Source organism: Siniperca chuatsi, linkage group LG24 (assembly GCF_020085105.1).
Source record: "Siniperca chuatsi isolate FFG_IHB_CAS linkage group LG24, ASM2008510v1, whole genome shotgun sequence".
In the NCBI taxonomy this organism is placed as follows: domain Eukaryota; kingdom Metazoa; phylum Chordata; class Actinopteri; order Centrarchiformes; family Sinipercidae; genus Siniperca; species Siniperca chuatsi.
Genome location: NC_058065.1, coordinates 13607035 through 13634394, shown reverse-complemented (window position 1 = coordinate 13634394; position 27360 = coordinate 13607035). Strand labels below are relative to the sequence as shown.

At 39.1% G+C, this 27360-nt stretch overlaps 3 protein-coding genes across 3 annotated transcripts in view; 1 reads left to right on the top strand and 2 right to left on the bottom strand.

Moving 5' to 3' along the window:
- The window catches only part of cckbra (cholecystokinin B receptor a), a 32378-nt gene extending 22667 nt beyond the window's left edge, over positions 1–9711 (bottom strand). Inside the window, exon 1 of the mRNA XM_044188188.1 lies at positions 9087–9711. Within this exon, the coding sequence (XP_044044123.1) occupies positions 9087–9201 (115 nt within the window). The 5' untranslated portion in view covers positions 9202–9711. The remainder of the gene's footprint in view (positions 1–9086) is intronic.
- Positions 9712–17943: 8232 nt separating this feature from the next.
- On the top strand, positions 17944–25339 carry cpo (carboxypeptidase O). Its single transcript, XM_044188186.1, has 9 exons — positions 17944–18064; positions 18893–18932; positions 19027–19128; positions 19234–19338; positions 19501–19617; positions 19979–20072; positions 20505–20707; positions 24579–24663; positions 24920–25339. Exons 1-9 carry the CDS (start codon positions 17997–17999, stop codon positions 25183–25185), a joined length of 1080 nt encoding a protein of 359 aa, XP_044044121.1. The 5' UTR covers positions 17944–17996; the 3' UTR covers positions 25186–25339.
- Positions 25340–25478: 139 nt separating this feature from the next.
- On the bottom strand, positions 25479–26774 carry nudt15 (nudix (nucleoside diphosphate linked moiety X)-type motif 15). The gene is made up of 3 exons (XM_044188187.1): positions 26538–26774; positions 25789–25985; positions 25479–25678 (listed from the first exon to the last, which is right to left on the bottom strand). Exons 1-3 carry the CDS (start codon positions 26699–26701, stop codon positions 25551–25553), a joined length of 489 nt encoding a protein of 162 aa, XP_044044122.1. The 5' UTR covers positions 26702–26774; the 3' UTR covers positions 25479–25550.
- Between the last annotated feature and the right edge of the window lie 586 nt (positions 26775–27360).

Sequence of the window (27360 nt, the reverse complement as noted above, 5' to 3'; positions counted from 1 at the left end):
ACTCTGCAACATGTAAACTAGGGCTGCAGCTAACAATTCTTTTTACCATTGATTAATCTGTTGATAATGTTTTCATTTAACTGATTGATCACTTAGTCCAGTGGTTCTCAAACAGGGGGGTGGGCCCCTGGGTGGGCATAGAGCCACTGCAAGGGGGGAGTGGATGCCCAGGGGAAAAATATGGAGTAGAACTAAGTTGAATGAATATGATTTATGTAGGGAAATGAAAAAGTGAGAGTTTGCCGATGCTATCGTGCTGACCTGAATCATTTCTTTTATTTCAATCGAATTCAACTTGGCTCCTTTTTTATTTGTTGTTCCCCCGATATTGATAATGACTGATAACAATTCAGTCCGTTTACATGTGGTGGGGATGCATGAACTTTTTTAGGCTTCTGATGGGGGCCATGACAGAAAAGGTTTGAGAACCACTGGCTTAGTCTGTGAAACATCAGAAAATGCCAGAGCCCAAGGTGAGGTCTTAAAATTGTTTGTTTTGTCCAACAGTCCATATTTAAAGATAATCACTTTACAAGTTTTTAAAACATAGAAAGAAAGCGATGAATTGACACACACACAAAACACACAAAAACTCAAGGTCCATTTGCTAGCTTTTACAAAGCTTTTGACCACATTTTCCTCTCAAGCATGTTCATTTAAAGGAGAATTAAGAATCACTGCAAGCATGCTTTACTTTAAGGTACCCTGTGGAGTTTTTGATTAGTAGTGCTATGAAGCAATGTTTTTAAGAGTGGGTTCCCATTTTGTTTGTATCGTGCACACCCATGAGGACGCACATGCAAGCGCGCAGCACAATTCACTATTCCACTGATCAACAGCTGGTGGCAGTAACGTGCCAACAAATTGAGCAATGTGCTAACAAATGCATTGAAGAAGAAGACCAGCTAGCAAGCACACATAGATGTAAATAATGCGCAATTTAAAATATTTTGAAAATCAGCTTTGAAAATGTTTTATAAGGAAGGAATTGCACTGAACAAATTTGCCAAACCTCAAGGGTAGACAAAAAAAAAAAACATTGAATGTAAACAGAACTTTGTTTACAAAAAAAATCCATATGGCACCTTTAAAGTTACCCTGTGGACTTTTTGACCACTAGTAGCGCTATGGAGCAATTATTTGATATAGTATCTCATACGCACGCACAGGGACATACGTGCACATGATACACATCCACGCAAACATGGGCGTAAACTAAATAATAATAAAATGTATCTTTGCTTTTTAAGTATTTTAGGGAAGAAAATGCTACAGGGTACCTTTAACCTATAGATATGAATGTACCTTCAATATAATGCTGATATAATGTGCAAACACATTAGCACTGAATTTTGTCCGACAGCTGTAATATTATAGAAATCAGTCCAATATAATTATATTTCCTAAAGTACTATTCTGTTGAGACATTTCCAAAGGGAAAAAAAATATTATTACAAAGAGTCTCTTTTGGAAAGTCAGAGACATGAGAGAACAACATCTTTTTTGGAAAAAACAAAAACTGGCTGAATTCAAGTCAGACCAGACTGTGTTTTGAAATTGATTCATTTATTTCTGATATGCTTTCCAGGCACAAGGACCTGCTGGTTATTACATACAAACATCCATTCCATCCATTCCTTATAACCATTAATGGTTGTGTTTTGGAGTCATTTCTTTCTTAACTAGTAAACACTCCAAATTGAGAATAAACCACTACAAACATGCTTGGTATGAATGTTTCATCAGAGTGGAAGGTTGCTTCAAATGCCTGATTTGTGTCCACACTGCCAATAAATCACTATCTTAGATCGCAGAGCACTTAATAGCTCTGGCTTTAATCCCTATCATTCTTTTGCTGGTTGTCACAGCTAATGAGACGCTGTCTCTTTTCAAATTGTCACTTCAGAGAGGTGACAGCATGTCTTGTGTACTAACAGATTCAATCAAAAGATAGGGATAGTGGTTTGACCTCTTCTTCATATTCAGTTCAATCACAGAGGGAAAACATGATGGCTGAATACCAAGACTGATTTCACCTTGTGTCAGGTATGTGGATCCCTTTTAGACTTGTCTGAAAGGATAAAACTCAATCTGTGGGCTTTATAACACAATCCCTCAGGTTAGTTTCTGATATATTTGGATATATGTATGGATTATGAATTTACACAAATATGAATCTGACTCCTTGCAGATTCAACTTGGCCTCTATACTCCACACATGACCACAAGGCATTACTGGTTCTTAAAAAAAGTAGTGGCAAATGAATCCTTTGACACCAATTTAGCATAGTGCTCAATGTGCAGAAGCCCATCTCTGTATCGCATTTTATCACTATAATGAGGGAAATTGCTGTTACAGTCAGCACAATTCAACCCAATTAGTCTTTCCACTATGCATCCCATGAGAGACTACTATTGATCCTACATTACTTTAAAATTTTTGGAAGTTGGAGAGCTTGTTTGTAGTGTACGAACAAGCTCAGCACATATTCAATTACCCAGAAGGCCTTGTCAGACATGTACGTTAGCTTTTGATGCCATTAGTTCCTCCTTTCTATTCACTTCAGCATTTTAATTGAATATTTTAACTTGAAATCATGTAAAGAAACTAACCAAGAGACAGCTAACCAGTAACATTCATCATGATGAAACAGAAAACTTGAGAAGATGCTGGGCAGTATAGGACAATAAGCTTGATGGCAGATAGCACATGTACAGTAGGCGTGAGCTCATGTCTATTTAAAATAAAGCATTTAGCAGACAAACAGAGGCAGAGCTATTGCACTGCAGCCTCTCCTGAGGGTGAAAAATTCAGTATATCCCTGTCCTTTCTGCTGTCTCTGCAGACAAAATGACAGGAAAACCACAGTGTTGTTTTTACACTTCAGTTTTTTTGTACTGATTAAACAAACAAGTTAACAACATGTTAATTAGTGAGCTTTAGAGATGTTAGACGGATTTGTTAATTTTGGACAGAACCAGGCTAGCTGTTTCCCTCCTACTTTGTCTTTGTGCTAAGCTAAGCTAACCGGCTGCTGACACTAGCTTCATATTTAGCTACAGACATGAGTGTGCTCTTCGAGCCTTTATAATATCATTAATGGAGTATCAATTTTCAAAATTGCCACTAAGATACTTATTAAAAGGAGTGAAACTAACTATTGTGACCATAACATGTTGAAATTGATTAAATGGGAGTTTCCTCATTCACTTCAATATATTAATTGGAACCAGCACCTCGTAGCTATTAGAAGAGCTGCATCTTAAGGGATTTCCCTATTAAATTAAACATTCAGCCGAGGTGTTTGCCACTTCCATAAATCATTATGTAAACAAAGCCAGCAGTGAGGCACCAGTGTTTCCAAAGGGAACACAATGCAGTGAAACGACTAATTGGACTTTCCCAGGACTACAGAGACCTTAAACTTTGTGAGATTCAGACTTCACAGAGTGAAAATCTATCAAAAATTACAGCTCATATATTTCAGAATTTTTTAACTCCTTTGTCATGTATGGTTGCACAGGGATTGAGAGCCCTATAAAGTAGGTCTGTTTTTGCTTTGTCACTTATACTACACATGCGAGTCACATGACTAAGGATTAACCAACAATGAAATTAGTCCTCAATAATATGCACTGAGTCTACCAGATAACCCCAATAAACTCCAGCCCTGCCTCCCTCCATTCCTCTGCTACAGCCAGTTAATAAAGCCGGTGTGCAGACCATTACAGCTCAATACAGCTATTGCATGGTTGAGGGAGTTCTGCACATGTTTGAGGGGATCTTTATTTGTGCTGTCATACTCTACAGGCGTCACTATACACCCTCATATATTAATTGATTATTTAAGTCCTACACAAATTTGTGTTTTATGCTCAGTGATCTGGTCCAACATACTCAATGTAGAAATGTATAAATATATTTCCTTGATCAAACTGCTGCTATTGTTTCTGCAAACATAAAATGCAACACTTACTGCTGTAATATATTGGCAACTGTTTTAATAATCGATTAATCATTAAACTCCAGCCCTGCCTCCCTCCATTCCTCTGCTACAGCCAGTTAATAAAGCCGGTGTGCAGACCATTACAGCTCAATACAGCTATTGCATGGTTGAGGGAGTCCTGCATATGTTTGAGGGGATCTTTATTTGTGCTGTCATACTCTACAGGCGTCACTATACACCCTCATATACACCCTCAATTTCATGGAGCAAACTTACAAAGATAAATGCATTTAAAACCTGAAATGATTTTCCTTATTCTATATATACTTACACAGAAGGTTTATTTATTATTTAAGCTCTGGGATGTGGATTGTGCACAAGAGGCAACAGTTCATTATCAGGAAGGAGGATGCTCCAAATATTTTGTATAGTCAGTGCCTGCCTGTGCGTGCTTGTTTGTTCCGCCTCACCAGGTCGCTTCAAATTGTTCCAATTATTTGTTCTGATTACCGTGATCATGTTATGACAGTCTACATACACCGTGTCTACACCGTGTACATACCCGAAGGGAACAAGATGCTAATTTCATCTACAAGACACCTCGTCGTTGAAATTGATTAGATATTAGGAACTCCTGAGCCGTCCCTGCTGCAATAACAACTCTCCAAGTCTTTTTTTTTTTTTTATTTAATGCTTATGAGATCCACTTGATGATAACTTATCTCACATGCACTCAAAAGGACGGGGTGAGCTCAGCAAAGTGTCACTTTGAATCAGCAGGGAACGGAGAGTGTGCGGGCAGAGCCAAGGTGCAGCTACAGATGTTATTCCACATCAGCAGGGCCCTGTCTGAACTGAACTGCTCTCCAGAGTCCTGAATGATTACTATAATGTGATGTATTTCTGGTGAACACTGCAGACAAGAGACGGAAGAAAACAATCTGCGTCTTTGGAATTCACATGTAAATAAAGATCCCAAAGGATATAATGATATTTTGAGCATTTAAATTTTAGGAGGATTCACCTATATTTTTGCTGAGTTTAAATTCTAGATTTGCACAGTTTCTACAATTTGTTCCCATTTTGGCAAATTGCCACCATTAAAAGTTTGCCAAATTAGCTATTAGCAGTTCCTGTTTGCAGTGTACGCATGGATGTACAGACAACTACCACTGGATTACTTTGACACTGAAGAAAAAAACATGCTGATTCTCAGGCAAGCTCTGGATTTATATAGGAGCGTCTTTTTGCTCTGATTTCTAAGTGGATATATGGACATTTATATACGAATGACATTAGATATAATATTATCCTCGGAAAATGTAAGTCACACTGAATCTAAAAATATGTGAATCATGTCATATAGTCTGTGTGTTCAGATTTGACTGAGTTATAACTCTGACAAGGAGCATGATTTTTGATGCAAATTGCAGCAATCGGACTACGGATTTTAAAGTATCTTAATCGCCTCCCCGAGCTGTGTGTCACTGCTTTGAAGCAGAGGTCAAAAACAGAATGCATGCTCATTTGTCCTCTGTCCCCAGATAGATATTTGCTAACCTGGCTTGACTATGATGCACTCTATGAATTTACATATTTTTCTAAGCTAAAATGCCAAAAAACTCACTGTCTCCAGCTTCTCAAAAATAAACGTGCTGGATTTCTTATGCGATTATTGAGAAAATAATCTGCAGATTAATCGATAATGAAAATAATCGTTAATTCATTATTTAAGTCCTACACAAATTAGTGTTTTATGCTCAGTGCTCTGGTCCAACATACTCAATGTAGAAATGTATAAATATATTTCCTTGATCAAACTGCTGCTATTGTTTCTGCCAACATAAAATGCATGTATACTGTTTTAATAATGGATTAATCATTTCTGTAGTTTTTTGAAAAATGGCACCTTTCCTGGCTTCTCTGTTGTGAGGATTTGCTGCTTTTCTTTGTCCTATGTGATAAAAAACTGAATATCTTTAGGTTTTTGACTGTTGGTCGGACAAAACAAGACATTTGATGACAATACATTGGGCCTTAGGAAATTATAATTGGCTTTTTTCATTATATTCAGTACATTTTTTACAGACATTTTACAGATCAAACAATTAATTGATTAATCAAGAAAATAATTGGCAGATTAATCAATAATTAAAATAATCATTATTTACAGCCCTAGTTTATAGTTAAGTTAATGAGAACAAGTGTCCATTTTATGAAATTGTTTATGAATTATTGCTCAAAATATGTGATTTATGCAGGGCGCCACCAAGGGGGGGCCATGGCCCCCTTGATACAATTGCTAGCCCCCCCACTGGCCCCCCTCGCAAGTTACATATGCATAATATGCTTCTGAGTAATGAGGACTGTATGTGTAACCCAGGTTATTTTCTGCAGCCCCAATTTACAGATGTTCCCTAAAAAGCCTCGCAAGCAGGCTATTGGTAGGCACTTTCAAGGCTACTGTGCACAGCAGAAGCCGCTAGTCCCCCCCCCCACGGCTACCGGAGAACACACAAATTAGACAGATGTGTGAGACCGGCATTTCTTCCAAATTAAGTGGATTATCCTGGTGAGTTAGCTGCCTAAAGTTAGCTGGTTAGCATTAAGATTTCTTTGCAACAGAGTTGAATTTTGTGTCATTTTACTTTGAGAAACATGGCAAAGCAAAACCAGTCAGGATATAACGTTTTGTGTGATGTACACTTAATATGGTCGTTAAAATGAGCTGTTTAGCCGTCCACCTCTGTCGGCTTAATTGCGGTCTAAAAGCTAAGTAAGTGCAACTTTCATGACAGCTGATCTAGCTCTAGTAAAGCACATAAGGCAATTTGTGTGTATTTGAATTGTGGTTAAAGCTCATCGATGTGCTGTAAAGACTCTCAAAGGCCAGATGTCTACTGATGTCTATTATTTTGAAACTGAGATAATAAAAAGAGACAATTTAGTTAAAAAATGTTTATCATAGTTATTGTAAAGGGTTGTTTGTGTTAATTCTGATATGATGGACTGTAAAACAGGGAAAATCGGACCATATCATAGCTGTTCTGCACACTTGTGTGCAGGCTGGATTTTTTTTAGGGACGATTCTGTTGACGACGTGGAGCTGCTTCGTCTGCTGTCCGGATCGTCATTGCAGCTTGTGGATGCCTTCATCTCATCTGGACACTGATCTGTCTGGATGTTGTACCGTTCCAAGGAGCGGTAGGAACCAAATCAAAGGAAACTTAAATAAGGAGGTTTCAATTTTATTTGCACTTAATTTCTGAGATCTCAGATTATTTTTTTGTTGGGTCCAAAACTGAATAAAACTGGTATTTTAAAGAGGCCCATGGTTGACTGGCAACCTTGAAGGACCTTTCAAAGGAGAGAAACTCAAGACTTATTTAAAACTGATAACCTTAAGGAAAATAAGGAATGTTCCAAAGGAAAAAAACAAAGACTATTAAGAACTAATAAGTTAATCAATTTGGGCTGAATTTGGAGGTCTTATTGTTTTTACATAGAGTCTGCTACTCCAATCTCCTTACCAAACCTAGTGAATTTGGTGAACCTGAGAACCAAGTGAATCTGTAACCAAACTGAACTGTAAGATCTTGGGTCTAAGATATTTTGAAGAACCCCAGATATTGATATTTTGGATACTAAACCCAGGATCAGCAGCACGTCAGACTGGATTTATGCTCATTTTCCCAATACAACCAACAAAAGAAACCTTTTTTTTAAGATTCAAAACCGATATGAAAGTATTTTTCACTGTATCAGAAGCTCCGTCCTTTTGCAAGCGAAGGACAAAATCTCCAATTCAAGGAATCAGACAGCGTAATTCCACAAGTGAAAGGTGGGGTTGGGCTTTAATTTCCTGTCCGGCACTGGAGTATCACATCTGAAAACAATAATACAGCTGCATAATCAGGCTCCATTGCTCTCCCTTGGCCTAAAGAGATCCACTGAGGGTCCACTAAGGATTAAGGTAAGTAAAAGGAAGACTGTGTGTGTGTGTGTGTGTGTCGCCTCACAAGTGTGAGAGAGATGGAATGAGATAGAGGCAGCAATCAGTCTGCAGAACATTTCTCTTGGTCAAACACTGAACACGCCCCACAGGGTTTGATTGCTCTCCTGGTAGTCGAATCTATATACTGCTATACTGATGTTCCATCCTGCTTCCCATATAAGGTCAATAAAAGTAATGCAGCACAGAAGACGGAACTATGTGAATTATTTAGTGGGGGGAAGATTTGAAATTTTCTCAATACTGCAGCAGTGGTGGAGGGGGGGAATTAAAAAAGAACTCTCGCCTATGTTCAGACCTCATTACCTAATCAGCTTTTATTTTCCACTGGTGTCCTGATAGAAGCCAGAGCTATGGGGCCTTATCTCCTCTGGTGTGGGGTTTTAATCTCCTCAACGGGTAGTCAGCATTTTGAGAATTATAATCAAGAAAAATAAACATTCAGAATTAAAAACGGCTTTGCACACACAACACAGCTGCTCATTCTGATAGTGGTATTATTGATGGAGAGAGAGGCGGCAGTCAATTGGGCTGCTTGTTGATTGAATGCGTACAATGAGGCTGAGGAACTTGATTTAAACAAAACTCCTGATTGCAAATCATTTCATATAAAACACAGGTATCAGGCAGGCAGGAGAAAAATTAGGAAAATCAGTGATGGTTAGAAGGTAAAAGTGCAATTTTTATCCGTGATCAAATTACCAGTCAGTAATTAGTTCCACTGAGGTAATCAGTCATAGGTGGCAGTTTGTAATTAGAAGCAAACAACATTACTAAATAAATTAGTCAGACCACTTGTTTTTATGAAAAGAAGAATAACAAATAGTTTGAATTATTTTTTTCCAGTGCCAACACAGGCTATTTAGAAAGAATTACAGCAATATAACACACAGATTTGAAAATCCTGATAATCAGTTTAATAAAAAAAAAACAATAAAGTATAAGGCCTTGTTTCTTTAAAACCCATCTGCTTGGAGCCAGATGTTGCCTTTTGCCTGATGGAACCACTTGGATGCCATCTGAAGCATAAATAGCCTACAGTTTAACACCTCAGCGTGGATGCTTCATGAGAGGCAGCCTGACGTGGGCCTACAGAAGAAGAGAAGAGAAGAGAAGAGAAATCTTACCTCTGGTTCTGGTGGCCGGTCTGGGGGGGACGGAGCTGTTCGTGCAGCTGATATTATAGTCCACACAGCCCGCCGACACCTCCACCACACTCACATTCACCGCCTGCAGAGCCATCCTCTCTGGCGACAAGGACGATTATTATGACTATTATTACACCTGCACGCTGTTTAAAACTGGAGCCGCGATGGAATCAACTTGCCACCGTCGCCTATTTCTTCATAACAGCCGGAGAAGGGGCGTTGTGTAACTTGGAGAAAGCCCAAACTGGAGTTGACTAAATCTAACACAGTGGAATAACTGGAGGACAACCGGACTGTGACAGGGTACTTAACGTGAAGTCGTGAGGGAAGCCCCGTGAAGCGCCGCGCAGCGCTCACAGCACCGGACTGAAGCCCGACTGTGAAGGAATGAAGCTGCGCTGCTAAGGCAACTGAGGAGCTCGCTTTCACACACACACGCACACTCTCCCTCTCTCTCCCTCTCTCTTCAGTCAACTCACGGCACTCTACCGTTACAACTTAGCCAAAGCAGTAGCCTACATGAATAGGCTTCTTAGTTAAAGCTGCAAGGTTCCTGTCATCACGTGGAGCGTTTTGGCCTCTTTTAGCTCATTGTTTTGATTTTATGCCACACCTTTAAGCCACAGCAGGCAGCTGTTTTTAGTGAAAGAGCTGTAAAAACCCACTGTATGCTAACTGCTCAGCACCAAACAGTAGACAGACAGTTTGCAGCTAGCTGGTGAACATAGTGGAGCATTTAGCAGCTAAAGAGCCAGATGTTTTTCTCAGGAGTCGGTGGAGACCAAAAACAGAGCTAAAAGGAGAGGGAATATTGTACTCACATTCATCAAGTGGCCTGTTGCTAACGTTGGTGCGCGTCTGCTACGTGTGTAAACAGCAAACTGTTTGCTAACAAGTTCAACATAACTTTATAAGGCGATACTTTGTCAGTGTTGTTTGCTTGCTTCTGCCAAAAAAACAGTATCAATACCACAATGTAAAAATATTTAAAGTCCTGCATTTAAACTCCTACTTAAGTATAAGTACAGAAGTATTATGAATAATTCTACTTAAAGTATCAAAAGTAAAAGTAGCCTACTTGTTCTGTAGACAAATGTCCCTGTGACTGATATTATTACATATGACATTATTAGATTGTTAATACTGATGCATCAATGTGTAAGCAGCATTTTGTAGCTGGTTGAGGTTTAGCTAGTTTAAACAATTTTATATACAGTTAGGTCATCTAGTCCAGTGATTCCAACCTAGGGGTCGGACCCCTACGAAAGGTAAATTTGAGGGGTAGTGAGATGATTAATAGGGCATTGACTGGACACTTTTACCTCAGTGTGTCTCAACCAGTTATAGAAATGAAACCATCTGAGAAGTTTAGAGGGCAAAATCACTGCTGGAACTGCTAATAACTCATAAACATCCAACTAGACACTGCTTTTTTGGATCACAAGCCAAAAAGGTTGGGAGCCACTGGTTTAATCTTTAATAATGCATTGAATTTTACAAGCTTATTATATGTTTCTTAACATAACACAAATCTTAATCTTATCCGTCAAATAAACTATAGCTGTCAAATAAATGTAGTGGAGTAAAAAGTAAAATGTTTCCCTCTGAAATGTTGTACAGTAGAAGTATAAAGTAGCATAAAATGGAAATACTCAAGTACCTCAAAGTTGTTCTTAAGTACAGTACTTGAGAAAACTTTTCTCCACTGCCCTCTAGCTGTTTTGTATTTGAGATCACCCTCAGTGTCCAATCCCTGAGGGCCATAAAAACACAGAAGTTTTTATGGCCCTCAGCAGTATATAGAAGTTTTTCTTTTTCATAGATTAATTGATTGTGCTGCTGAGGTTGTATCCATCAAGTGTGAGAGTGCGTGGAAAGAAATTTGGCATGGGTGGGTGTTGAGGTTAAGAGAGAGAGGGAGGTAATTGCAAATTCTAAACCACTTAAGACTTCCAAGAGCTACACAAAAAAAACATCTGTATTTTGGTGACACGTATTGAAAAAAAGCAGCAAAAAGCAGCATTTTAGCGCAAGAGAGAGAAGCTGAGACTAGGCCAGAGAGACTTGGGGTGCTAATATGTAATTGTTATACCAAAAAAAAAAAGACATTCTGTTTTGAATGCTCACGATATACTTGTTGTGATATCAATGGTTTTGTAAAGGTAGAGCAATGATTGGGAAATGGAAAAAAAGGGGGCTCCAAAACTCTTACCCAGGGCCCCCTAAAAGCTGAGACCTCCGTCAATTACAGGATCAGTGTCACCAGATTTGTTAGAACTCCTCTTTCCTTAAATTGTTTTAATTTCATGAACCATTTCGGTAGATCGATAACAGAACAATCTTTTTCTGTCTGCTGTTCCTCTGCTCTAGTGAAAAACCTCCAGGTCTTGCAGGATGTCAGGGGGTATCATCAGTGGAACAAAGAGCCGCAATTCTGCAAGGTTTAGAGGAGAGTGCCAGCTACCTTTTCCTAAATTGTCTGGTGATTTAAAGCAGAGGATGGTGCCATGGTTACAAATTGTTTTTTGGCACTGGAATAGATATTGCACATCCTGTGTTTTTGATGAAAGTTCACACTTTTTGTGAATGCCACTGTCTTGTTTACACTTTGACTGTTTCAAATGATTTGTTTTAAACTGGGGAATGTCTAGAAGTTTTTCTGTAGCCTGTCGAACAACTGTAAAATTTTTGGCTATTTGGCCAACCCGCAGGAATAAGGTGATAGGTTCTGGGATGCCTGATGTGCAGCATGATGGCTTTGTTTATGGGGAACAATCTCAGAGTGCCTCAGGGTTTAGTTCATGTGTTACCGCTTGAGAAATAATTCTGATGCTTTGAAAAATGTCTGGAGGCTGTGGGGAAGGAGGGGGAGTTAGTTTGCACTGTGGGGGAGGAAGACTTCAGTATTTGTGTTTGTGATTTGTTCGATGGTTTCTGTCTGTCCTGCTGATGGTTTTACAAGTGTTGCTGCCCCTGTTTTTACTGCTTTCATACTGCTCTTGTGTGGGAGGTGTGTGTGTGTGGTGCTCCAGCTTGGTTAACATGTGCTGGTGTTCCTTCCACATTTTTTAAGATAACAGCTTATTAAAGTAATGCCAAAAGTCCCTCCCTTCTGCTTCCTCTCAAACCTTCGATGTTGTGAGTTTGGCAGCTGCTCCATATTGATTTTCACTGTATAAAGGTCTTCACACAGGTCATGACCAGCATGTCTGATGAGATAGGGAACTATTCACCATCTGATTCTCCAGGGTGATAAAACATCCTACTCCAATAGAGGCATTTTGTTGCCATTTTACTTTAGTTGAACTGAAATTCCTTGTGTAAAACTCCACTGAAGCAACGGCAGCTCTGGTAAAGCACTAAAGCTACCGATGTGCGTAAAAGGGAATGTCAGTCCACGCATTTTAAGAATTCCAGAGTTCCCCAGGACAGCTCAGTCAATCCTCACGTGTGGTGTTCCACGGGGATCAATCCTAGGACCCTTACTCTTCCAAATATATAATAATAATAATACCTTTATTTATATAGCGCTTTTCAAAACAAATTACAAAACACTTTACATATAATTAAAAAAGACAATAAGCAAACAGTTATTAAAATATGATAAAATATTCAGCAAAATATAATAAAACAGAATAAGCAAATCAAAAATAGTGAGTTAATGTGTTAGCTTCCCTGATCTCCTCCAGCACGCCATTCCACAACTGGTGGGCCCTAACAGAAAAGGCCCGGCCAATATATGTAAATGATATTAAAGCTGCAGTTTATTATGAAGTTTTTTGATGTTGAAAACATGCTTCAGAAAAGTCAAAAAATGTTGAAACTGAGTTTATGGCTAGTTAACAATAGATTCTCACTACATTTGGGTTAAGACTGAATCGATTTTATTTGCCTCAAATTGTAAACTTGCTCAAACCAAAGATACTTGGAATCAATTCAAGTTTTTAGAAACAAGTGTAAAAATGTTTTATTAAAGCAAATTGAAAGAGGAGAGATGGGTGAATTGTACTTTTTGTACAATGACTGATACTTATGATTTTTACTGAAGTAGTCTGTATGTAGCAGAGGCCCATCAGTCTTTGTTGTTATCTTAATTTGAGACAGCCAGGACAACAATAAGTTAATTAGTGTTTTTACCCTGTGTCATGTTTCAATTTTATGCATAACATCTTGTCTTTGTTACATGCAATTTATAGTTTGTTTTACTTCATATCATTTTAGATTTTTTGACTTTGCATGTCCAGGTCCCATGTTGAATTTAATCTGTGTGTGCCTTAGGTGTGTGTATTTGGAGGTTTTTGACATGAAAATGTTTGACAACTTATTTGTTAGGCTTTCTTTGTCGCCGAGGATATTCTCCTGATCCAGTGATGTGATTAGCTTAGTTTAGCACATGGACTGGAAGCATGGGGAAAAAGCTAGCCTAGGTCTGTCCAAAGGTTAAAAAACAATCTTCCTTCCAGCAGCTCTAAGGATCACTAATTAACACAAATAGTCATCTTTAAATTACTGTTTTTACCTAGAGCCAGACTAGCTGTTTCCCCCTGCTGTCTTTATGCTAAGCTAGGCTTTATACTTAATGGAAAAGTTAGACACTTTGGGAAATACACTTATTTGCTTTCTTGCCAAGAATTAAATGAGAATATTGATAACACTCTGATAGCTGTCCATTAAGTATGAAGCTCGAGCCAGGAGATGGTTAGCTTAGTATAGCATAAAGGCTGGAAGCAGTGAAACAGCTAACCTGATAAGGTACAAAATATCTGACTACCAGCACCAGCACCTCTAAAGCTCACTAATTAATAATATGTTTTGTTTAATCTGTAATTAGTGAGCTTTCGAGCTGTTGATAGGGATATTTTTTAACTTTGAAGTGAGTCAAGCTATTTGTTTTCCCCTGCTTCCAGTCTTTTTGCTAAGATAAGCTAACCATCTCCTGGCTCTAGCGTCATACTTAGTGGACAGACATAAAAATAAGCAAATGTATTTCCCAAAATGTCAAACTATAAATTGTTATCTTACTGAACTTTGCTTGTGCTTTTTGTTTAAATAAAAGTAAATCCAACTAAAAAAATGTCACAATGTTCACTGTAAATAGCTTTCTCCCACAACTGGAAATTTGACATTTAAAAATACTAATATGGGACACATTTCCAGAGTAATGACGCTGTGAGGCTGAAACACATTTAATGACAAACACAGTCACTCACACATCAATGTAGCACCAGCAGACACTTTACCTCTTATTACCCACCGACCCATAAGAACCCTAAGGCCCTTCAGGAATGTGTACACCAAAAACTTGCCAGTAAGTTTTACAGTCTGTCCAGATGTTGACACAGCTTTTCCTCACCACATGCACTCTCCAAGTTAAAGCACCTCATAAAACAAAGAGTCCAATGCTGAAATAAACTGTTGGAGTGATCATAAAATGTTGGAAGAAAGCTGTCAGGTGAGGCAATGTTTGGCTGAATGTGTGTGTTTAAATGAGTCCCAAACTAGAAAGAAGAGAATGCTTGAGCACATCTCTTATCTCAGCAATGCATGTTCTCTAAACCACACTTTAAGAAGCTATCAGTGGGGTTATAATAAGGTAATATTATGCGTGTGCACACACACATACAGACAGACCGTTTTTGAAATGTTGTAAGCTTGTGTCTGAGTGCAACACAGCGGCCTGCCTCTCTCATCCAAAAGCATTAGTGCTTTCATCCATCATTATGAAGAAACAGCCCATGATGTGTGCTTTGATTCTCTGTCTGGAACACACACACATCTAAACACACATCCTGGGTTTGTGCACACAGGGCCGATGCTGAGACAGGTCTTGTCTTTATATCTTATGAGCAGCCCATGAATAGAAATGGTGCACATGTCAGCAAACGAGCGGGAACAAAGACTTGCAAGCACTTTACTGTCAGGGTATAACCACAAAGTAGCCAGACTGACAGCACTCCTACACTAATTAATCTCAATGGGCTAAAACTTGGAAACTTTTTTGGAAAACTGCGGATTTTGGTGAGGACCTGCCAAGAATAGCAGGTAACATAAATTATTAGTTGACAACATGATAACACCCACATACATTATATTGTCCACTCCTGATCTTCAGGTGAGGATTTACTCCCACTAATAGACTGTATTTTAGAATAAAACTGTCACAATGCTTCTTTTATTGGGTGCACGGGTTTGCAAGAACCTTGCGCCTGTCTCATGCTACAGGTTAGCTCTAAACTCAGCATTGTACTGACATCTGCTGGTCAGATGTTACATGAAAGATTTCTACAAACCACCATGTAAGTCTACATAAAAGCAGACCTCACAATAGTGGCAGCACATTTAATTTTACATTTACTTAGTTAAAGTCCTAGTTATTTGTATTAAGATTCCATCGAGAGCAATATCTTTTTTTGTTGTCCGAAATGTTGTCATTTCTTTTTTCTGGTACTTAATTTATTTTCTGACCTGTTTTTATAGGGTTTTATAGTGTATCAAATTTTTGGCTAGTACTTTCTCCTGTGTGCACTGATGTAAATGCGAGCTACTGTAACAAAGAGTTACTTTATTGATCCCCTTCGGGGTAATGGTATAAATGTAGGATTTACTATAGTGCAAAGTCAGACTCTAGATCACATCATATATATATATATATATATATATATACATATATATATATTTACAGTGATACAACATATTCAATAAATAAATGTTATGTTTTTAAAAGTCATTCTTACTCGACATCATTTCAAATACTGACTTATACGCTAAATTAAACAAATTGGACATTTTGTTTTTGTTACTGTTTGACAGCCTCATTTGATAATGAGCATTTTTATTTTAAAATGTAACAATGATTTAAATTCAGAGATGAACATATTAAATGGTGTGATGTATTACTGTCCCTAATTTGATACAGATGTTTTCATTTTGTGTGCTATGGGATATTTTGAGGCCAAAATTAGGAGTGTAACATTTTGTGTTAAGAGTTTTGCAAATTGATCCGAGACACAGCAACTGTAAAATACTGTTATAGCCAAAGGAAAGTTTGGAACTCTTGTACCATTGATCTCTTCACACAAAAGTGATTTGACTTCAGTTGTTGACAGCTACTACATTCACTGATTTAAACATGGTCTTGGTCTTTCCTGGGTAAAATCCCTCAGGCACACAGGAAGGAACGTGTTTTAGAACTTTAAGACTGCCACAGACTGCTTGTCTACAATCAACAGAAGAACTGGGTAGGCTTCCTGTGCAACGAGAGCAACCACGGCTGAAAAAAACATTCATAGAGCATCAAAACAAAATCAAAAGACTATGTCACAGAAACATTAAAGCAATTTAGCACCAAAATAAACCAAAAGTAGGATCTGAAGACCACAATGAGGACTCTTCCGCAGGGCACTCTGGTTACACTGCACTCCAGGGATACAATTATAGCTTGTTATTTTCAAAATGATAAACTAGATTGAGTCTATGCAGTCCACCTGAGCTCAGATTATGGTGACCAGCTACATTTCAGCCCCACTGATTAATGAAACTTTGTTTTTGCCTCCAGTATATTATGAAGACTGCATTCTAATGTGTTGTAAATGCCAAAAAACGTGCGGATATTCAGTGGGTAAAATGTATAGTGAGATTGCTCAAGACATGCTGCTCATAAATCACAAATCAAGGCTGCCAACTTCACACCTGGCCTGGGACTACTGATGAAAACTAGCATTTTGACTAATTCTGGCATATTAACATTAATGTTTATTAATATGCACTGTCCCTGAGAAATAAACTGAATAATAAATATATGTAATGTGACCAGAAACCATAAACAGCTGTTTTAGAGGACTGACACACAACATTTAAACCATGAATTTCAAACACAAAATAAAACCATGTTTAGCAGGTTTTAGCATGCACAAGGCAACAAGACTATGAAGAGCTAACTGCTAACGTTAGTATGCTAGCATGCGTACAGTGACAATGTCAACATGTTGATGTTTAGCAAGTATAATGTTTACTATTAGTTTAGCGTGTTAGCATGCTAGTATTTGCTAATTATCACTAAACGTAAAGTACAGCTATTTGGTGATAAAATAAAGTGTTGGGCCAATTAAAATGTTGAGCCGATGGTGGCACTAGATGAAAACTTGATGGATCACCAAAGTTAAAAAGTTATGTTACAGAAGCTGAAGAAACACGTACAAAAAGTCAGTCATCAAAGTAGGATCGCGAGTAGGTTATAAGTGTGAAGAGGTGTTCATCCTGCTGTTTGCTTGTATTCTACACCAACATGAAAAAACTAAATCCACCACTGATTTAAAGACATTTCTAAAATTTCCAAATCAGATAATCATGAACAGACATTTATTGACAGGGAACTAGCCACCCAAACTCATGTTCCTTTTGTTAAAACGGAATAGCGTGCAGCACATGCATTTATGCCCCTGCACTGTGAGGGTTGCTCTTTACTTAATGTACCTTATCTAATCTTGTCCCTCTCATCTTAGCATGAAGCTATGCTATTGTCAGACAAGTGTGGGTTACTTATTTACTTACTTACTTATCAGATTTTAGAATTAAAGGTTTCCAGACTGAACCAAGGAAACCATTGCAGCAATGATTTCCAAGGTCTCATTAGCTTAAGACAGCACAGGTATGAATTACACAGTACTATGTCTCTGTGTGAATTGATTTCGTGTTTCTGATGAGTAGTTTCTGTTCTAAAAGATATAAAGTAATCAAGGCTCTCACCTCAGATTTAACATTAACTAACACATGATATGAGTGTGGGCTGCTGTTGGGCTGTGGCTGAGGCAAAGGTGTGTGTTTATCTGATGGATATCTGCTATAAAGGCTTGTACCATCCTGAAGTCAGTTTACTTTCACAAAGAGACAATGCTTAACTCTGTGGGACTGAGCCTTGTGGTGCTGCTTTCAGCGATGGAAACAGCCACATTAGAGAGGTGAGTTTTATTCATAAAATTACATACTGGGGGCTTGTGTTAAATACTAGGCTATTTCACAGAAGGCAAACACAACAAGTTATCTGTTACAGACTCATATTTGCAATATATTAAAGGCCTGCAATCTACTGGACTACTCAAATTGAGTAATATAATGTAGTATCAGTTATTTTTGGAGTCCTTCGACTCCAAATCCTTACAATGTAGTTCTCAGAGGTGGAAGAAGCATTCTGTAAAGATAGCGAGACTAAAATATAAAAATACTCCCCAAAAAAGTACTCATTATTGGTATTATTATTGATGTATCCAACCGAATCATTATGGGAATAGCTTGACTTTTCTTGGCCGGGAAGCAGTGACTTCCTTATTTCTTGTCACTGTGATGTAGCCCCACAAATTGTCCTTTTTACACCTGTACAGCTTTAACAAACAAGATATAATGTGTTCATTAGTGAGCCTTAGAGGTGTTGGTAGGCGGAATTTTTTTTAACCTTTGGACAGAGCCACGCTAGCTGTTTACCCCTGCTCCCAGTCAGGCTAAGCTATGCTAACCATCTCCTAGCACACAGACACGAGAGTGGTATCAATCTTCTCATCTAAATCTCGGCAACAAGATGTAGCCAGCATTTTAACGATGTAGTTCATCAAGGTGGTGCTAACAGACTGCAAATCTGAGTTGAATAGCAGAAATGGTTTCTCTCAAGAGGACAGATGGCAGATGCATTTTTATTTAAGTATGACGAGCACAAAATAATATTATTTAGCTAGGACACACTTCAGCAAACCACTGCTTCTCATGTGTCTCATGTATTTTGGTGTGTGCAACAGAGTGGAGTATGACTACTTCAAATACCATCCCATGCCGGAGGTGAGAAGGCCCGATCACTGCTCTCACACGTTACTTTGACAGATCACTACACACACACACACACACTGATGTGTAACAATGCACCACCTTACAGATCACCAAGTGGATGGGTCAGATTGCGAGGGATCACCCTGATCTTGTGACCATAGTGGAGTACGGACAGACCTATGAGAAGAGGACTATTAGCTTGCTCAAGGTCAGATCCGACCAGAAATTAGCAAATACCAGAAGGTGCTGATGTTTTGTGTGTGTTTATGTAATACAGTAGCCAAATAAGAAGCTATATGAATTTGTCTTCCAGATTGGCCTGAATACTGGAGAGAGAAAAAAAGCTATCTGGATGGACTGTGGTATACACGCCAGGGAATGGATCGCCCCGGCCTTCTGTCAGTACTTTGTCAGACAGGTAAGAGACAGTCGTTTAAAAAACATGATTTATCATTTAAATTAATTTTGCTGTGGTGAGGGAAAAACATCATGTCTGAAGTGGATGACATAAGTTCATATCCTACATATCCTCCAATATATCGGTCTGACCCTGATGGTTTTGCTTGCTCCCTCAAATCAGATCCTGCAAACATACAAAACAGACGCAAAAATGGAAGAGATGATGAAGAACATGGACTTCTATGTCACCCCTGTGCTCAACATAGACGGTTACATCTACTCCTGGAAGGACAACACAGTCAGTACTCGTATTTGATGGGTTTGCCAAATTACTTTTCTAGGGTTCTGAGTTGTGCCTTAAGCTCTCAAGCCACAGATGAACAGGATATGAGAGACGGATGGTCTATTAAAGCAATGGCAGTTAAGTTAAAATGAGCTACAATTCAATCAGTTAGGAAATGTATTTCTGATGCTCAACGGGGCCCAAGTATAAAATTATTTCATTTCCAAAATAAGATGAATGGAAAAATAATATGAAACAGCAATCCAAGGCAGCATAGTATGTACAAAAATGCTAATTGCCCATTTTATTTCTTATGAAATTGATAGAACGATCAGAACCAGCTCATTTAACTGACTGACCATTTTGACCCATTTAGACTCGTCTGTGGAGGAAGAACAGATCACCAGGACCTTCAGACTTCGACTGTTACGGCACTGATCTCAACCGCAACTTTGACGCCACCTGGGGCAGTGAGTCTCGTTGTGGTTCTCCATCTCTTTATTTATACAACCTGTTGCTTTGATAATCATGGATAAGTGGGTATTACACAAAGAAAACTGTCTCACCACCACACAATTTATTTTAAAGGGGTACTAAGGAGTCAAATATATCAAGCCAAAATTCTGGCTTGTATGTGAAAGCGGTCACTCATAGTGAGAAACCCACTGTCAGCTTGTTTCTGCTGCCCCCAAGTGGCCAAAAATCAACTAATGCAGCTTTAAAAAATAAATGTTTTGTGTACATTTATACTGAAGTTGTCTCATAGAATTTCTAAGATTTTAACATGTGAAGCTGAAGCTTCAACATGTGAAAAGGTGAGCTTGCTCAGCCTGTTATGGGAAAAAGTGGTGTCATTACTACCTTTGATTCAGATTATTCCATTTCTGTGGCTGCTTTCACAGCAATCGGGGTATCATTTAACTGCAGCTCAGAGATCTACTGCGGGAGCAAACCTGTGTCTGAGCCCGAGGCCCAGGCCGTAACTTATTTTGTAGGAAGCCGGAAGGAGGACTTCCTGTGTTTCCTCACCATCCACTCCTACGGCCAGCTGCTCCTGGTTCCCTATGGACACCCCAACTTCACCGCCCCCAACTACAATGAGCTGGTACTTACATCCACAGACACAGTGATGCATGTTTGACACTTTACTGAGAATGAACATGCACACACAATATTCTACATAATATCAAAGAACTAGTCAGGATTAACAGTGTATATGCATCTTTACAGCCTGTTTATGATCATCACTGCATGCTCCTACATTAATAAAGAGAATACTTTGCATATTGCCAAAGAAACTGAGCTTAAGCAGCTCACAAAAACCCACAGAAGAAGAGACAGTCTGTGAAAAACACTTCAGTACACACATTAACATTAATTTATTTCAAGGTTTTGGATTTAATATTGTTTGTTGGTTATGCAGTACATTTGAATGGTGCATGGCCAAATGCATTAGGACTTCACACAGTGTATACAAACCACACACATGACAGTACGACAGATGTCATTAACACACTCGGCGTCCAAGAGCGGTCAGTCCTCATCTGCCAAGACAGAGCAGAACAGGAGGAAGCTGTGGAACATTGATAGTGGAAAACGAAGCGCTGGTTGCTGTTAGGAGGGAGGCTGATGCAGGTAACAACCCACTGGAGTCACAATATATGGAGAATTATGCAAAACAGCGGAGGGAAGCCAACCCGCTCTCCTAAACCGCTCAAACGACACCATGTCTCTTTGGCTTGGCAGGATGCAGAGTCACATCAGATTGTCATGCATGATGTTACAGGGTTTTCAATTATGAATCTCAAATGAATGAACCTGGAGCAGGATCGGTTTATGAACACTTAGACTCTAGAATTGATGCAAGAACATCCTGTCAGGTCTTCTTGGTTAGACAGTAACGGCAGATACTGATATCAATATATGGGAGTTTTAAAAATCGAATTAAGATATATCGGCTGATAGTAATCTTTTATTAAACATAGACACATAATGGAAACAAACAATCTTGATGGGGATCCCTTACATTTGTTTGTTTTGGGGTATTTTCTATTGTGACTAAGATACATACTGAGCGGGACATTTTACGGTGTAAAAAGCAGCTTGTCTAAATGACCTCAAACCTAGTTTGGCATTTCTGTACTGTAATTTCTTGTTACTTATCGGCCAACATATACACTAAGGTACAACTATTTTAGCAAAACAGGAAGAATGCTATGGTACAACTGGTACAAAATCTGATGTGTCTGGATTAGAGCGAGACCAATAAATCGACCAAGCCAATATATCAGCCGATACTCGATTATTGCAGATTTATCAGTATCGGTTGGCCAATAAGTAACAAGAAATAGCAAACTAGGTTTGAGGTCATTAAAAAACAGTCTCTCCATTACAGTTTGTTCACCAGACAAGTTGATTTTTACAATGTAAAATGTCAGTATGTATCTTTAAATAAAAATTATAATTTTTTTTATCTAAGGGATCCTATTAACATTGTTTACTTATGTTAAAAAAAAAGACTTTTAAATATTTTTTAAACTCTCAAATATCAGCCTCAAAAATCCAGTATCAGTCGGGATATACAGGGAGTGCAGAATTATTAGGCAAATGAGTATTTTGACCACATCATCCTCGTTATGCATGTTGTCTTACTCCAAGCTGTATAGGCTGGAAAGCCTACTACCAATTAAGCATATTAGGTGATGTGCATTTCTGTAATGAGAAGGGGTGTGGTCTAATGACATCAACACCCTATATCAGGTGTGCATAATTATTAGGCAACTTCCTTTCCTTTGGCAAAATGGGTCAAAAGACGGACTTGACAGGCTCAGAAAAGTCAAAAATAGTGAGATATATTGCAGAGGGATGCAGCAGTCTTAAAATAGCCAAGCTTCTGAAGCGTGATCATCGAACAATCAAGCATTTCATTCAAAATAGTCAACAGGGTCGCAAGAAGTGTGTGGAAAAACCAAGGCGCAAAATAACTGCCCGTGAACTGAGAAAAGTCAAGCGTGCAGCTGCCAAGATGCCACTTGCCACCAGTTTGGCCATATTTCAGAGCTGCAACATCACTGGAGTGCCCAAAAGCACAAGGTGTGCAATACTCAGAGACATGGCCAAGGTAAGAAAGGCAGAAAGTCGACCACCACTGAACAAGACACACAAGCTGAAACGTCAAGACTGGGCCAAGAAATATCTCAAGACTGATTTTTCTAAGGTTTTATGGACTGATGAAATGAGAGTGAGTCTTGATGGGCCAGATGGATGGGCCCGTGGCTGGATTGGTAAAGGGCAGAGAGCTCCAGTCCGACTCAGACGCCAGCAAGGTGGAGGTGGAGTACTGGTTTGGGCTGGTATCATCAAAGATGAGCTTGTGGGGCCTTTTCGGGTTGAGGATGGAGTCAAGCTCAACTCCCAGTCCTACTGCCAGTTTCTGGAAGACACCTTCTTCAAGCAGTGGTACAGGAAGAAGTCTGCATCCTTCAAGAAAAACATGATTTTCATGCAGGACAATGCTCCATCACACGCGTCCAAGTACTCCACAGCGTGGCTGGCAAGAAAGGGTATAAAAGAAGAAAATCTAATGATATGGCCTCCTTGTTCACCTGATCTGAACCCCATTGAGAACCTGTGGTCCATCATCAAATGTGCGATTTACAAGGAGGGAAAACAGTACACCTCTCTGAACAGTGTCTGGGAGGCTGTGGTTGCTGCTGCACGCAATGTTGATGGTGAACAGATCAAAACACTGACAGAATCCATGGATGGCAGGCTTTTGAGTGTCCTTGCAAAGAAAGGTGGCTATATTGGTCACTGATTTGTTTTTGTTTGGTTTTTGAATGTCAGAAATGTATATTTGTGAATGTTGAGATGTTATATTGGTTTCACTGGTAAAAATAAATAATTGAAATGGGTATAAATTTGTTTTTAGTTAAGTTGCCTAATAATTATGCACAGTAATAGTCACCTGCACACACAGATATCCCCCTAAAATAGCTAAAACTAAAAACTACTTCCAAAAATATTCAGCTTTGATATTAATGAGTTTTTTGTGTTCATTGAGAACATGGTTGTTGTTCAATAATAAAATTAATCCTCAAGAATACAACTTGCCTAATAATTCTGCACTCCCTGTAGTCTGGATCCCAAACATATCCTATTATCTTCACACCAGTGCACTTCCAGATTAATCTGCAATAAAAAGGGCAATTGGCAACAGGGAAAATAGAACTCCACCCCTAAATATTTACAGAATTGTTCAAGGAAATTGTGCAAATTATAGTAGTTTAGCAGCTCTAAACCTTCTGACTTTTTTAAAATGCGAAAGACAAAACACACATCAAACAGTTCAATCCTCATGTTGGTATTTCTGGAAATAAACTGCAAATAACATTGGGTTGCAGCACTTGTTCACTCCATATATCTTCATCAAACGTATTCCACTGTTCTGACTGGGTGCCAAAAACGTTTCACACTCCCCCATCACAGTGTTTCTGCACCATATCAAAGATATCAGCGCCACAAGCATGCACTCACATTCTTACATGTCTGCCATAGGGAAGGAGCATCAATTCCTGTCATTAATGCTGATCCCTAAAGTTTAAATCTGCATTCCCTGCCTTGTAAAACTGCTTCCTGGTGTCTACCGCTTATGAGCGTGTTTTCAAATGATGACTGGATACAGTACACTCATTACTAGAGAAAACCTACAGTATATAGGCACACAGAACTGGTGTAGATGCTAAAAAACAGTGATTCACAGCTTCAAATGAAGCAAGAAAGGTATATTTGCTTGTGTAAACTGTAATGTTTAATGTCAAAACTAGAATTTCCTGAACAGAATATTGCTTTCATTCATGCGTGTTTTATCCCCATTAGGCTTTACTCAATAGAACTGAAAAAATAAGTCTTTGGGCTCTCTGGATCTCTGCACATTTTAATGACTGTATGACAATAGCTAATGTCTGGATCCTCAGATGGAGGTGGGTTTGGCTGCAGCAGATGCCATAAGGGGGATCCACGGGATGAATTACACTGTAGGAACCTCACCGGATGTGTTGTGTAAGTCATCACTGCTGCTCACACATTCATCATTTTTGCCATGTTGTTTTCCACCTGAACTCCAACTTAGTCTTGCTGATTTTTGCTCTACTCACACTCATCATCTTTTTACTGGTTTTTAGTTTAACTGACTCTAAACTGAAACTCTAAATATAAGGTTTGAAGGATTCATCCATAAATGTAAATAAAGTGGCTACTAATAGCTTATTGAGAAGGTTACATGAGGGACAGTGAAATTTGCACCCTCTTTCTACAGACCCCAACTCTGGTTCATCCAGAGACTGGGCTCGGCTGCAGGGGATCCCTTTCACGTACACCTTTGAGCTGAGAGATAATGGGACATCAGGCTTCAAGCTTCCCGAGGATCAGATCCAGCCGACCTGTGAGGAGGCCTACAGCGGAGCCCTGCACATCATCACCTACGCCCACGACAAGACCTTTAATGGTGCCATGGCAACCGCTGCTGCAGCCCTGTGGACCATGCTGTTAGCAGTGGGTGTCACCAGCACCACCCTGATGTGAAGTGAAAAAACTGCATGAGGGAAACTGACCAAAGCTGTGTTTCTTTCATAAACTATATATGTCATATTGCAGCCAATAGTGGATGCATTATTATCTGGTGCCAAAGAGCAATAACAACTTTCCCAAAAATAATAAAATCTTTAAATATGTTCCATTTTTCTTGTGTTAGTGTGTGTTTTCAATTTGTGAAGCCCATTTGTTTACTTTAACAGAACTAATAGAAACATCTAAACTGTAACTGTTCATAATATTGGCAAAAATTACAGTATGTACCATAACAGAAAAACATGATGTTTGAGAAAACAGAGGTGCGTCTGTTTTATCCTTTGGTGAAGGATAAAGGTTTCCCAATGTAACAGGCAGTTTCAAGGCTGAGTCTCAGTGTTTGTTACTGTGGTCCTGAACGGCTGGAAGCCTTGTTGTCTCAGACCGGCTAGCGGCAAGAAGAGCTGCTCCTCAGGAGGAAACTGGTCCCACCGTGTCCACGTCCAACCTGGGAGGGAGAGAACCACACATTCTTTATTATCAACTGCTCAGATGGGAGGGAATGTTTTTTTCCCCCCATTTAAATCTTGGGAAAAACAGTAGTTCCACTTCACATACCCTCATTCTTCTCTGGCTCCAGGTTCTCTGGCTCTCCTGATTGCTTCCTGTCCAGTTCTCCTTGTATGATTATGGTGACGTAGTGGTACTGCTCCTCCAGTCTAATGGAGTTCACCACTGACGCAAAGCGCACGTTCACCAAACGCACCCCTGCTTCCTCCAACACCTCTCTGTGAGCACACTCCTCCCACGTCTCTCTTTCAATGACAGAAATGAATGTCACATCCACTGCAAGTCATTACATTCAGGTCTTTCATCATTTCACAGTTTAGGTCATATGTACTGCACATTGAAGAACATATTTAGACTACTGCCCCTCCATTCCTTGCTCCTGGCTGGACCGTTACTCTGATGATCTTTAATGAAGGATCTCAAAATGATTACCCAGCCTCACCACCTTACACCAAACTGCATTTAAAATAAAGCAAATTAGTATTTGTGCACACTTATTTGGCAGGCACTTGTAACAATGCAAATTCAGAACATGTCTTGATATATGCTGATAACAATTCGGCATAATGATAACTGACTAAGACGTTTTTATTTCATAACAATTTCTGTCCTTATGGCGGAAAAACCACAATGTGAAAGGAGTAACTTAAGTATGTTTTGTTAGAAGGACAGATGTTTGCTGAATTATATGAATGAAGGCAGGTGTTAACATTCATAAACCGCCTTGCGTCACATAAATATGCTGCTAAGCAATGTCAGATTTGTAAATGGAGTTTGCGAACTAGCTACCCACCTACCCAAACTCCAAGTGGCCACCGGGGAGCTGGTATGTCCCTTTGCCCATTGCGCTTCTCCGTTTTCCCAGAAGAACACAGCCCTGATGGGCTGAGTCTGTAACAACCACCCCGACCCCAACTCCTGGACGTTTGACGGTTTTATCTGACATCTGGCCAAGACTCATAAATGACACAAAGTTAGCTAAACCGACCTAACACGGCAGTGCTGTAGAGTAGCTATTCAGGAGGTACAAGAGGTTTCCCTTCTGTGTACTTCCGTCTTCGCTTTAATATATCGTTTGGGACACCAGGCCCTCTCTTGCTGTCTTACTTTCGGTATATTAACTTTTTGTTTGGTTCTGTCTAATAGTGTGGCAACAATATCACGGTATATAAGTAATACGTAGCTGACATACCACATTATATCGTCACAATTGTTATTTAATTGTTTATATTACGGTTATTTTGAATTGGTGGGGCTAAAGGTGAACTCTCTTGACAGTTAAACACTCTTTGGCTATCTTCAGCATCATGAATGTCTTCTAACCAAAACCTCTTTAATTAGTTAATTTTTCATATAATGGACTATAATTACAGTTAAAGGCACCAGATGAAGCTAGTAAAAGAACAGAGGGGCAATACTGCCACCTAGTGACAAGTTGTGCTTAATATTCTGGTTATAGACCTACAGGGAATTTTATGACTGTTAACTGGAAAAGTTCAGTTGTAATAACTGCTCTTAGCAGCTGTAAATTATTATATTACTTATCTTAGATATGGTAAGCCATTGATAGAAATTATAGGATATATAAGTATGAACATGTGGCATATAGTAAGATGAATG